The 13,356-nt window shown below is 53.4% G+C and overlaps 1 protein-coding gene across 1 annotated transcript in view; it reads right to left on the minus strand.

The window, feature by feature from the left end:
- LOC119098898 (fasciclin-1-like) overlaps positions 1–9,432 on the minus strand; it is a 13,835-nt gene extending 4,403 nt beyond the window's left edge. The window contains exon 1 of the mRNA XM_037221943.1: positions 9,362–9,432. Coding sequence (XP_037077838.1) covers positions 9,362–9,432 — 71 coding nt within the window. The remainder of the gene's footprint in view (positions 1–9,361) is intronic.
- Between the last annotated feature and the right edge of the window lie 3,924 nt (positions 9,433–13,356).

Below are 13,356 nucleotides of genomic sequence, written 5' to 3' on the forward strand. Positions count from 1 at the left end.
GAAACCGAGCCAAGGAGAATGCCGCGCGTCTCTGAGCAGAGTGTCCAATTTGATGGAAACGCTGCGCGACTCCACGGCGTCGGTTTACGACGCGAGACAATAGGTGCGAAGTGGCCGGACAGCGCGGCGCCGGCTGCCAGCGCTACGCGACCTCACGACCAATGCCGCACGGTCGGCGTGTGCGCGGGCGCCGCCAGCCGTTAAGTGTTGACGCTGGGCACGGATGCCGGCCGACGCGGCTGGAGCTGGCGTGACGCCGGCAGACCCCTGCGCAACGCCGGCGGCGCCGCTGTATGAGGGAGCACACGACGATGTCTGGGCGTGTTAAGAGGGCGGGCCTCGGCGTCGCGTGCCGACCGGTCGTTTGGAGCCGAGGTCTCCCACATGACCCAGCCGCGTCTTATCCCTGCGTCCCAGCAACGGCAGGTGTCTCCCACGACACTAATCAAATGTAAAGACTGATCATGGCTCCGATAGCGTCACGTGTCACACGGTCGTGACGCCGCCTCCCTGACGCCTAATCGTACTGTCATGCCCCGAGCTTCCAGCTAACAATGTCGCCGTTTGCCCACCGATACGGCGATTATCCCAGCGATCACTTAGTGCTCCAACGTCTAACCCCCTCGGCGCTCATATTTTTGACGTCATAAACGCTGTCATCATTCTCGCACTCTCCAGGTCGTGCTGATTCCACAACCCCTTCCGGAAGGGTAACACGAAAGTCATCTATCATTCTCAGCACCGGCATAACTGTGCGCTATTTCTGACGCTCCAGAACATTGTCCTGGCGTCGGAGACGTCCCTTATCACTGCACCATGCTTCACTGTCTGCGGCCGTTACGATGCCCCCCCCCCCCCCCCCCCCAGTGCCTCCCCTCACTGACGACATCACCCTCCAATCTCCACGAGGTCTGCGTCACAGGGAAGCAACACCAGTGGCAAGCCTCACCACCGCGCGAACCGGTCGCCGAGCCCGATCGCGCGGCGCGTCGCGTCGTCACCATGTCCTTCGCCCCGCCTGGTCACTCCTCGCCGGAGCCGGCCACCCGTCACGTGCCCCTCTCGCAGCCGCCACCACAGCCGCCGCGGAGCACCGAGCGGACCCGCCCGCCCCCGGGGGAGCGGGCCCGGCCCGCGCCCCACACACCGGCTTACCCGAACGACCACGCGCGCAGGTAGGCGTCCATCGGGGCGGCGCGCCGGCACTGGACTAGCCCGGCGCGGCCGGCGCGCCGCCGTCGGCGGCGCCGCGCCGCACCGCGCCGAGAGAAAGTACCCGTGCCCCGCACCGTTAGCCACCGCCGAGACGCACACTTGCGCTTGCTCTCCGGGGACGCCGGGGAAACGGATGACCACGCTGCCATGACATGTACTTTGCGTATCGATACCAAATTAGCAAACTTTTTTTGGAGGGGAGCGGTCGGCTACGTGATGGGACAACACATTTGGTCTGGATTAGGGCTTCTTTTTTCTTCTTCAACTTCCAAAAACAAAGGAAAAATTTGTCCAGTAAAAGTCTTCCATGGCTGTTATCCATGTTTTCCTGCATATATTTCACGTGTCACTGGGGAGCATCCACAATTTTCCGCTCTAGAGCTATCCATCAGTTGATCTTTTTGACGTACGAATGCGAAGCCAGGAAAGCCATAGCTGCTTTAAATCGGTCGTTTTGGTTGGAAGATAGATAACAGCGAAAAGACAATGCGGTACGACAAGTGACGTGGAAGCAAAGAGGCGAGCACCGTTATCCATTTACAAAACTTCCATCGGTTCTTAGCCCGCGTAGGTAAACAAATAGAAATAAGCTGTTCCTGCCTCCCCCCGCCCCACACACGATGACTTATTGAGGTTTCTTTTCCTTGAAGTTATGCACGCGTTTGAGCGCACTTAGCCTTTAGACACCGTTTGGAATGCCTGTTTAATAAAGCACGGCTATGTTAACATTTCACATGTACAATATTCTATTCATTAGGATATGTACAAGAAGTTATAGTTTTTAGTCAATGAGTCAGCCATTTCAAACAGTCGCGAATGCCCGGCGCGATGAGGCGCGGGCGCTTTTTTTTTGTTGTTGTTGTAATCCTAAGCATGATTTTAGAACACAAACATGAGACTACGCAATATCTAACAGCTTTGCGTATATCCAAACAGCATGCTCATGAGCAGAAAATAGGATTTGTATTCTTTGGACACGCTGTTGTTCAGAAGATAAGAGGCATTGAAGAGATTGGCCTTTCATGGCGTGTATGCTCAATGACGCAGTTCCAAGTGCATGGCTCCGTGGTTTCAAGTCATGATATCTGGTGTCGGCCTTCACACAAGCTCAAACTGAGACCCTTGTCCTAATCAGTTACTATCATTCGCCGTTTTCGTTGAGGTCTGAATACATTCTGAAGTTGTTTCGAGCAATCTTGCAGGAATGGTGTAGGGTTGCAAAGGTGTATCTAATGGTCTGTTCACACGTGCACGTGCTCATCGCACGGTAGTGCATAATCCCAGGCTGCAGACCGGTATCTGCCCGCGCCACAGTTTTGCTGAATGTGTCATACTCTTCAATAACTCCAATGATGTTGCAACCAGGATATGTGCTATCCCATCTCTCGCCTGGTCACGGAGCTATTTAAGGGAGCTATTTAAGAGAATGAGCCCAAGAGCAACTCGTTTCGTCATTATTGTAGAGAATTAGCAAAACTGTTTGGAATGCAACTTTCTTATCTACCTGCATGTTAAGGAGAGTACAGGTGGATATTTGGACCTCAGGTGTGTGATATACAATGTGACAAGCAAGCGGTCTTAGATCCAATTTTAAGCATTTTTGGTTGTGTTTTTGTCAGTTTTGCTGATGCCTTCACTTTTTTAACGCGCGTCGAACGCCATAAAAAGGAGATGTGGACAAGGCATAAACCGAAAATATCAGGCTGAAGCGATTGGAAGAGTTAAAACGCCTAAAATATGTCGAGTAGCACGCTTTAGTAAAAGCACCTACTCTTACGAAAGTCTTCGCATACCGTACTTGGTAAGTGTGAAGTGCGGAAAGATCGCAGCGATCTGATACTGCAGTTCAGTGGGCTAATCGATCATTTCATATTACTATAAAAGGTGGCAGTAGCAAGCGATAGGTGTAGCCTGACGCGCCCCTTATAGAGCGCTCCTGAGTTGTACAGTGTGGCGGCTATATTCGGATATAAAATTGATTCCCTCTTCAGCGTTTTTTCAGCGCTCTCTGTGAATTCCCTTCGGCTCCTTGTCTATACAAAGGCAATCAATACGGGGCACCCGGTCGTTTAGCAGAGCGATAGAGCCATCCAAGGCGGAACAAAGCGACAGACAGCGCCGATCTGCGCTCGGTCGGGTGGTAAACGGCGCCCTGGCCGCGGCCCGCAGCCGTGTTTGAGCAGCAGATTACCCGGCCGTCGGCTGTGATTGAAGAGCGACGCTGTCATCTTTTGTTTCTGGCGGTGATGGAGCCGTCACTGGCGGGGCCGCTCGCGCGCTTCCATAATGAGCCGGCCACGGCGCTGCGCCGGGGCGCCGACCGCGCGTGGCGGAAACCGCGCCCCTCCGCCGCCCGGCCGGGGTCACGGACGGGGATCACTCGGTGCGGCGAGACTGCCCCCTCCCGGCGCAGGTGTCGGGGCGCTGCCAGCTGCGGCCAGCCGGGTGCTGGCCTCCAGCGGTCAGCGCCGGCGCTCGGGGGCCGAGCAGTGGACCAATGTCATCAACTCCGGGATCGACAGGACAATCCGCAGGGTGGACCGGTGTCATTGGCCTCTGGATCGCACCAGAGACAGCTAAAGGTCGGCATTATGGGGTGGGTAAGAGCTGCGGCTGCAGTTCCGGATTAGCACCTTTTGTCACGGACGTGGATCAATGCGCATTGAGCCACAGACCAAGACAACATCGTCAATCGCAGCACGAAATCAGAAAATTCCCAGGCACGCATCGAATAGGTAGTAGGGCGCGATTGATTATGATTAGCCGGCCATGAGGAAATATTCATGGCCATCCGTCTCCCAGAAGAGCACCGTGACAGCCAATCGTTCCCAGAAGCGTGGCACGATCATCGCCCGCAGGAGCACGCAAGCTCCAGCGGTGCAGCACAGCTTACACGCCTCAAGGGCGCCGCTCTAGCGGTGCAGCTCGCCACGCCAGCTCCAGTGGTGCAGCACAGCCACGCGTCTCAGGAGCGCCGCTCCAGCGGTGCAGCTCGCCACGCCAGCTCCAACGGTGCAGCACAACCACGCGCCTCAGGAGCGCCGCTCCAGTGGTGCAGCTCGCCACACCAGCTCCAGCGGTGCAGCACAGCCACGCGCTTCAGGAGCGTCGCGTCGCAGTCTGTCCTGAGGGCGTGATGTCACCAGGGACGGCACAGACTGAGGACGGCCATAAATAAGAGCCCTCGTGCGGCCGGTGAAACCCGGACGCCGTGCCGGGAGGTCCACCGGTCCGGCCCGCCGGCACAGCGCGATGGGACGCGATCTCGGCCTCTCGGGACGGCACGCGCCCGGCCCTCCTCGCCAGCGCCGCACCAAGCGCTTTGTGTTGGCGGGGGTATTTGTCTTTGCCCCAGTTCGGCTGGCGTCGCTTACGTGACCGGCGGATCGAACATCGGGGCCTCGCAGACCCAGCAAGGCCTCTCAGACCCAGCGAAGCTTCTGCGGCAGCCGGGCCTGAAGGACTGGCCGGTAAGACGCGGAACGCAGCACGTGTTTGTTTCCAAGTGTGGCTGCGCACGACTCGCGTTAACCGAGTCCAGCTGTGTTGATGCTACAGCTACGCACTGAACCTTGGCTGTTGCGATTCATTGTTTATGTTAACGCATGGCCCAAAGGCAGAGTAGCCCTTAAGCCGATGGGCGGAGCTTAAAATAATGCTGAGAACGCGTATGTGTTTGGAAGGGATTGAGAGGTGGACACCCTGATCTACACCAATATCTTTTTCTTTGCCTTTTTGAACTTTTGGCACCTTTGAGTACACATCGAGAGAGCATGACAAAACATTGATCCAAGTCATACAGAACTGCGCCCATGGCCGCGCCCCTAGCCCCCAAATACATAAAACACCAGATCCATCCACTAACTAACGCGCTACGCCACTTCTTCCACTGTCCGTCTTCGGGGTTGATGTATTATTCATTTGCCATATCATCCACAGCCACTACGCTAGGTCAGAACACGAGACTTTTGGCGCCGAAATCAGGGTAACCTTTCTGCCTAGCGATACACCGTTAGTGCCGCCAAGGACTGCCGCAGTTCATGTTGCTCACTGCCAACGCTGAGATTCCGTGTCATCCAAGCACACTGCCCCATCTGTCACTTGGCGCAAGAAAAAAACACCACATGGTCGGTTAACGAACTACATTTTGATAAAGTGATGACGGAGATTTGCGGATTTTTAAAAAGCATCGTGAGCCTTGATAAGTATTGGGAACTGTTAAAAACAGCAATATTTCTGCGAAGTGTTTGATTTATGATTGGGTTTGCTTGTAATCCTTGATTTTCGTAGATCACAAATGCCTGTAGAAAACCTTAAAAACCTTCATATTTGAAGACATAAATGATTGCATTGCGCTGAGCTCTCCAGTGTTTTCGTAAAACATTGGGCATACAGAAACATATTGGTGTACGATGCGGCAAAAGATTGAGGCACCTCTTCCCCACGATCGGGACACCTCTTCCCCACGATCGTGGCGCCTCTTCCCCACGATCGTGGCGTCTCTTCCCCACGATCATGGCACGCCTTCCCCATGATCGTGGCACCTCTGCCATGCCGACGGGCTGCTCAATCCATTGCAATCTGCTCACAAAGCTCTAGCCCAGGCATGTTGAATGCTGAGTTCTTACCGAAACGCTGTCCTTACTCTGCATTAACTGCATATTAAGATGTTGAAGGATGCTGCTGAGCCTCGTTATCAGCATGGTGGGCAGCGCTTTACCCAGTTACCCAATGCGCGTATTGCTAGCAGCAGCACTCGCTGTCCGTTTCTAGCTAAGTATGCTCATTTTTCATTCATACATGCTCATCAAGTATTTTCCACACATGGAGCATACTTTTTTGTAGCAAGTTACTAAATTGCTATCAACGCTGTTGTCTCCGATACCACTGAAGATACGCCTTAAACAACCATTCAAACCTGCGGCTATATGTAATGCATTATTGCTTATCTACTTCCGAAATTAAAGAATGGCATGTTAAGCCATACATGCCAAATTGATATGGTGCATGCACGTCTATAGCAGTAGCAACCCTATCTGTTTCGTTCCTAATGGTCACACCAAACCCTGTGATGTGATATTATTAATCGTGTGTTAGTACTGTCGCCACATCTTCCTCGGGTTAGAGGTGCGGACCAACTACCAATTGATGACAACAGTTCCAGACAGTCAGCGTGTGTTACGTTAGTGGGTTAGGGCTTATTTTGCCACACTGGAAAGTTAGTAATGCTTCTCAATGTTGAAACCTGATAGAGGTTCTGAAGCCAACTTAGATGCTATTGTCGGCTGCAGCTGAATAAAACGGCCGGTACGACTAAAACTGGTGAAAACTAGATTTTCTTCAGCCATGGCTTAAGGAATTTATTCGCATGCTAGTATCGTTATAAAATTACCGTTAGAAATAATGAATGAATGCAAACATTGTGTCCTAAGATAGCTGGACAGCAGTCGGGATCTTTCGGCTTAGTTGAAATAAAAAGGCTTCTTAACCCAGTCCTGTGCATGTCCCGACGTCTTGCAGCGGTGCCGGCCCATCTGGGCCGGTCGCTGTGTTCCAGCGAGGGACGGCTCAGCAGTGGCGATGGAGACACAGATGGGGTGGCGCTGCCACGAGTCGCCGGGAGCCGTCGGCTCGTACCCAGCCCGGTCGCGAGGAACGCTGTTGTCTCACCCGGCCTCTTCACAAGGCCGACTTCCAGACCCAGAATCAAATTTGGCTTCTTGTTAATGTGATGAAGCTGTTTTTCTGTTGTCAACGACGCCAATACTTGTAACTTGGTTCGAGACAAACGAATGGCGACAACTTACAGGTAAAGTATTAAATACTTTGAAAACGTACGTATCGGCACTAAAGCTGCATAACCGACACTTCATAATAGCAGCGGCAGAAATTTGCGCTTCATTATTTGCATCAATAATCATCTGACACTATGACCTCCGCGTGCAAGCGCAGCCTGGAACAGCCAGCTCTGCGGCGCCGACAACAGCCCATTGTTTTTTTCAGCTCTCTTTTTGATGCCCCGATCACGTCGGTACTATTCCCGTCGTTAAAGTCATCATCCTGACCGGCTTTAATTGACGATATATACAACTGCGTGCAGTTTGCAAAAACCGCGACATCGAAAGATAATGAACATTATCACATTGGTTAATTAGAAGGTCATTGTACCTGCCCAGATGCGCAGGATAGGGAAGCACCAATCAGGTGACTGCGCGGCGCGCTGACAGAGGCTGGTGGCCCGCCCCTGCGGACGGAGCGGCTGGTTTTGTGCCCGTCCGACGGCTCCACCCGGAGCTCGGTGACACTTCGCCGCCTGCCATCTGACAGGGTGGACACCCCAGCCCCACCTGGTTTGGTGCGTATCCCATCCCGGGGGATGCGGGTACCACGCAGGACGGAGCGGGTCACGCAGTGGTCGGGATAATGATATGCTACCTGGCATCACCTTTACTTGAGTTGTTTTTTGCCGGTGAAGTGCTTCCCTGCTTTTCATTATTTGTGTAACCTGCGGTCGGGGATGCGCCCACCTCGGATAGTCGGGGGCATACGAAAAGGCATGCTCCTTAAGAAACCAACCAAAATTTTAACGCAAGTTCCCAAACATTTTGGGAATTAGTAGCAAAACATAAGCATGACTCCCTCGTCTCAACGGTTTCGAGAGCCCGAGACGACAAATTACGCGCGCCGTTCGCCCGCCGTTGGCTCTGTTTGGCGCATGCGCACCGGCAAGCCCTCTCACACTTAACTACCACCTTTCATCGTCCAAGTTTTTCGCAATACTGGGAGCGGCTAGAAGACACAATACTCGGCGATACGTGTCGGCCACAGATAAGCTCATTTCCCGAATCGTGACTCATCCTTTTCTGATAGCTATCTAGAAATCCCGCCTGTTACATGTCCGTTTCGTCGCCAGACATACATCTGGCGACATTTCAACCGCCGGACATTTTTCCGAGCTGCCGGATGAGTTGCCTTGTCTTCCAGGAGCCGGCTATAGCCGTGTCGGTGGTGCCAGGTCCGAGACCGACCACGCCGTTCGTCCCAACCGTAACCCGTCCAGATGTCCGTCCACCCACCTTAATGCCGTGGAGGGGGAGCTGGGAGATTTAGCATTCAATTATGGGCGGCTGGAGCCTTCGGCAGGCCTCACGTAATGATGTATAGCCCTGCTGTCAAACTGAACGAGGCGGCTTGTCTGAGGAAAAGGAAGGAATCTGACTTCCGTATGCCAAACGGATTGATCGACGTTCCGAGCACGTGAAGCTGTGCCCAGATATTCTCAACGATGTATGGTTCTCCGCGTCGAGTGCATCTTAAAGACACCCGGCAAATACAACGAGTCGCTACCTTTCAAGGACAGTCGCTAAAACCGGCACCACAGCGATTGCAACATTGGAATAGAGCACACTGGTCGCCAGGAGGCCTCCCAGGGCAACGTGAAACAGACATGAAGAAAGTTTCCGATCCTACGCTCTCGCACACATCGAGATCGAACGCTATTCTGAGAATGCTGAAAATACGACGTGACTCGGATGCGATAGAAATCAAACAGGATAGGCAAGGACCGATGCCGTGAAATACGCGAACTGCGCAGGGCCCTATGCAAAATAGGATAGTTTGCAGGCTATATGCCTGACAGTGAAGCGCAGGTAGCATCCGTAGTGTGCAAAGACCAGCATAACATTGGCCAAGCAAAGATCCCCAGCGCCTTCGCTATATGTCAGGCGTTCTTTGCGGTACGAAGTTTGAGTAGTGATGAAAGGTTTATGAGGTCTGAGCTCTCATGTTGACAGTCCTCCACCTTCAACATATCAGGAGATGATAGTTCAAAGACATTATATAGCAAGCCTTGGTTACACTGTCAATATTAGATGTTTCAAACAGCGCTTATAATCGAACCTTTGCCGTTCCCCCAAGCATATGGCCAGAAAGCCGAAGTCCCCAGCTACTGGAACAACGCACGTGAGAGCAGTGGGCTGGGCCCCCAGACTCGGCGACCGGCCAGCAGTGGGCTGGCCCCCAGACTCGGCGACCGGCCAGCAGTGGGCTGGGCCCCCAGACTCGGCGACCGGCCAGCAGTGGGCTGGGCTCCAGACTCGGCGACCTGTCAGCACCCCGGAGCGTCCCGAGCGCCGTCCACGCCCACCTGTACGTGTAGTCGTATATGGAAGCCTGCTGCTGGACCTGCTCCTCAGACGGCGTCTGGATGTTGAGCATGGCCGTGGTGGCCGCCGTTAGGGGGTGCTCGTAGCTGAAGCGCCACGCGCCGGCGCCGCTGACACCCGGCTCCGGCGGCGGGCGAGGCTCCTCCGGCGGCGTCCCGCCACGTGGCCGACTGAAACGGCGGTCATGGTGGCGTCACGGAGCGGGCTCGTCCCAGGGCGTGTACACGAACGGCTGTCACGGCGCTGGCGACGGGGCTGGCTAGTTCACTCCAGGCGCCGGGTATCACACTCGGCAGGGGGCCGGAGCTGAGCACAGACCAGTACAACTGGGCCAGCAATGCCGATTTCACGCCGTTTGATGAAAGATGTATCGAGGAAGGGTTGCTGTGAGTCCGATGGGTCGGTACAGCTTCAGAGCACAGGCCTTGCGCTTCTTGAGAAATCAGAGGGCGTGGACTGAGTGCCTTGTGATGGTCAGTTTGAATGCCCTGACCTGCGTCAAGGTCCGTCAAACCAATCTTGACCTTTAGTAAGGACCCCCTTGGGATTGAAAAATCGACTCGCGGAGAAGCCCTTTGTCTAGTGAGACACTATGTGAGCAAAGACCGTAATGTACTGATTCCTCAGTCAGTTAGCTGGCCAAATTGCAACCGCATTCTAGCATATGCCGCTCTCTTTGTCTTATAAAGTCATAAGATTCATCTTCAAACCAAATGTTCGGATTCATTGAACTTTCTTTGATTATTGGACTACAGTAATTCTGGGTTGAAACCTTCATCTACATTCAGCCAACCCTGAAAATTGTTAGATTGTGATGGTCGAAGATCACACCGTTTTCAAATTATTTCCGCTAAATCCGTTATCATAGGCAATTCACAAAACCACTGCGATAAGGAGAACTAGCTGGCTGTTATGCTTTGATGTTGATCTGCTTTGGTTGTTATTTAGGACCTTATGAGTGCGTGAGTGAGATGAGTGCATGACTTAAGTCATGGAATCGTCTGCTGCCAGCCGTTTCTGCTTCTCCGAACAGAGGGGAGCTACCTGCAAACTGATCCGCTGATTGACACATAGCTTTTTACTTCTACGCATCATTCTCTGTTCTTATACATACTCTCTCGTACTCCGGTTGCACTTCCGGCTATAAGAAGTTGGAAACATAACTCTCCGAGCGATGCACGCCCTGGAACAGATCTGGTTCCGCACAAATCGTTGGAAAGGTTCCGGAGTATTCCATCACGCAGATCCCGCCAATGGCCGTGTCGTCAAGGTCGGGACTGCATCGGGCCCGGGCTCTGGGAGCCCGGTTTGACTGTTGCACACTGTGATGTGAAGGACGGCTGAACAGCCCTTTGCGCCAGCATCGGTGGCTCTTCACCACAACGTACGACTGGCTTCCGCCGATGTTATGTCGCCTGGTTTACGCTGGTCACATCCACGCAGTCTCCGGTGTTATGCTGCTTTCAACGACGCGGTCTCCATGGTTGTGCTCGTGTGTCAGGAACGGTCTCCGTGAATACTTTCAACCTGCAATCTTCTCCAACCGGTTTGCGAAGTAATCTAAAGCGTGTTTGACAAAAACAAGCTAAATATGTTTGCCCTGTCGCAGTTATCAACGGTTCGTTCTGGCTCTTGGACATCCCAACCATAGACAATTTTTCGGATATGGAGAAAATCGACGAGTTACCTTGGTTCAACTTCATCTTATTTTCGAAACCCGATTCAGCTACTACGAAACCGACATAAATACACCGTGCAAAAACTTTCGACCACAATGCATTTGTCTAGCATGAAACGCTACACGCAGTGAGGTGTGCATTTTATAACAAGGTTGTCCCACGTAGGGTTTCAATATAGCCTTTCTGTGTGCACGCTAAGAGCACGTGTTGGCCATGACGGCGGCGGTGTGTGATCTTAACACGCAGCACTTCACACACAGCCCCATCAGGCACTCCCACCGGTTGTAGTACGCTATAACACGTCGAGGGCATCTGCATATTTCCCTACCGGGACTGGGTCAGGACCGGGAACTCATCTGAATGAGAGTCGGGTTCGTCCGGTCTGATGTTCCGGTCAGGCGGGTTTGCGTGCGCGGAGCGGGTACCGGTGACTGGGACGAAAGATCGAAGAGTGGGGGACAGGGGCTAGGGACGGGATCAGTGACCAGGAGCCGTGGATGGTGATGTGTAGCGGAGACTGGGACGGGGACCAGGGGCAGAGACACGGAATGAGGGACGGAGGGACGGGGGCTGGTGACAAAGAACGAAGACCGGAGAGGACCGAGGAACGGGGACCAGGGGCAGAGTACATGGTGTAAGAAGGGGGGACGGCCACTTTTTGTGAAGTTTTTATATTAACCCCTGGGGATCTCTGCAGAAAACTGACCTAAAAAGGGCATGACTTACCCACGCACACTCCTTCTGACATTTCCGTGCATCCGCCGGGGACCAAACTCGGTTAATGAGGGAACGAGGACCATTATCAAAATGGTACGACTAGCGACGGGGAACGGTAGCAGAGGGACCTGCATCGGCTACGCAGCCCTGGACCGCTCGCCTCGAACGTGGCGGTCGGCGAGCTGGCGGAAGGCCCCCCGCAACGGACAACTGCGGCGCTGTCCACGTGTTCGGCCCCTAATCCGGGCTCGGCGCGGCCCGCAGCTGATTACGCCGCCGCTCACAGGGCGGGTCGGACAGCTTTCGCGTGCCATGACTGTACGCTGCCCGCCACGTGGGCAGGCAGCCCCTTCACCTCTGGCCGTCAAATGTTGCAACGCGGAAGTTGCATCTTCCAAAGCCTGCTGCGATCTTGATTAACAGGCCGCCTCTGATTGAAACAGGCTTCAGCGTTTCCCCCAAAGGCGAGTGCTTGACTGAAGCAGTGAAAGGGTGATGATGGTTGAATAAAGTGGAGTAGTAGACATACACACGTACACACACGCACACACACGCACACACACACACACACACACACACACACACACACACACACACACACACACACACACACACACACACACACACACACACACACACACACACACACACACACACACACACACACAGACTTAAACAGTCAAGCAGTCAGAACAACAGGCATATTTCAACGGTCTGCGCACTGCTCTCTGGCTGATTACCTGGCGTATTCTAAATGCTTTAAGTGTTGATGATACTGACCGCCTGTTTTATGATCTTGCATTTGCCGCCACTGCAGGCTTCATACCTGTCGTTGAGCTCCGAAAGAAATTTCTTCCATGGTTTGACTGGTCCGTTCGAGACTTGCTACGTAATAAGGAGATGGCTCACAAACGTAAGAAAGCGGTTCCGACTGCCGAAAATATTGCTAGGCACCGTACAGCTAGAGTCGACTTTAAAACAGCAGCCGATGCGAAATATCGCGAATATTTGTTGTGTCTAGTGCGAGAATTTAAGGACAGCCCGAAACACTATTGGTCCTTTGTTAAGTCTTTGAAGTCGTCAGCGCACATATCCTCCGTTCTTGAGTGCGATGGCAATGTGTATAAGGGTGGGCCTGCCAACTTTCTGAGTATGTGTTATGCTCGTAAGTTCTGCGGCCCTGGCGTTCGTATTTTGTCTACCCACCTTTGCTCGATGCGCCTGGATTAGACAGCTTTACTGTACCACACGGCCGTATAGCACACTTGTTACGCGATCTCAGTGCACACCAGGCCTGTGGTCCCGACGGGCTCAGTGCCCGGATTCTCAGAGAATGTGCCGAGGAGCTAGCTATCCCGTTAGAATTAACATGCAAGCTTTCTCTCAACTCTGGCTTCTTCCCCGCCATGTGGAAGCAAGCGAATGTGATGTCGGTACACAAGACGGGGTTCAAAAAGCTGCCTGAAAATTACAGGTCTGTGTCTTTGCTTCCTATCTGCCCAAAGATATTGGAGAAATTGTGAGGGAAATCCTATTACAGGTTTCTCTGCCCACCTTTCCCTCATCCCAGCACGGATTCC

Source organism: Pollicipes pollicipes, unplaced genomic scaffold (genome assembly GCF_011947565.3).
Source record: "Pollicipes pollicipes isolate AB1234 unplaced genomic scaffold, Ppol_2.1 Scaffold_4740;HRSCAF=5597_pilon_pilon_pilon, whole genome shotgun sequence".
Classification (NCBI taxonomy): Eukaryota; Metazoa; Arthropoda; class Thecostraca; order Pollicipedomorpha; family Pollicipedidae; genus Pollicipes; species Pollicipes pollicipes.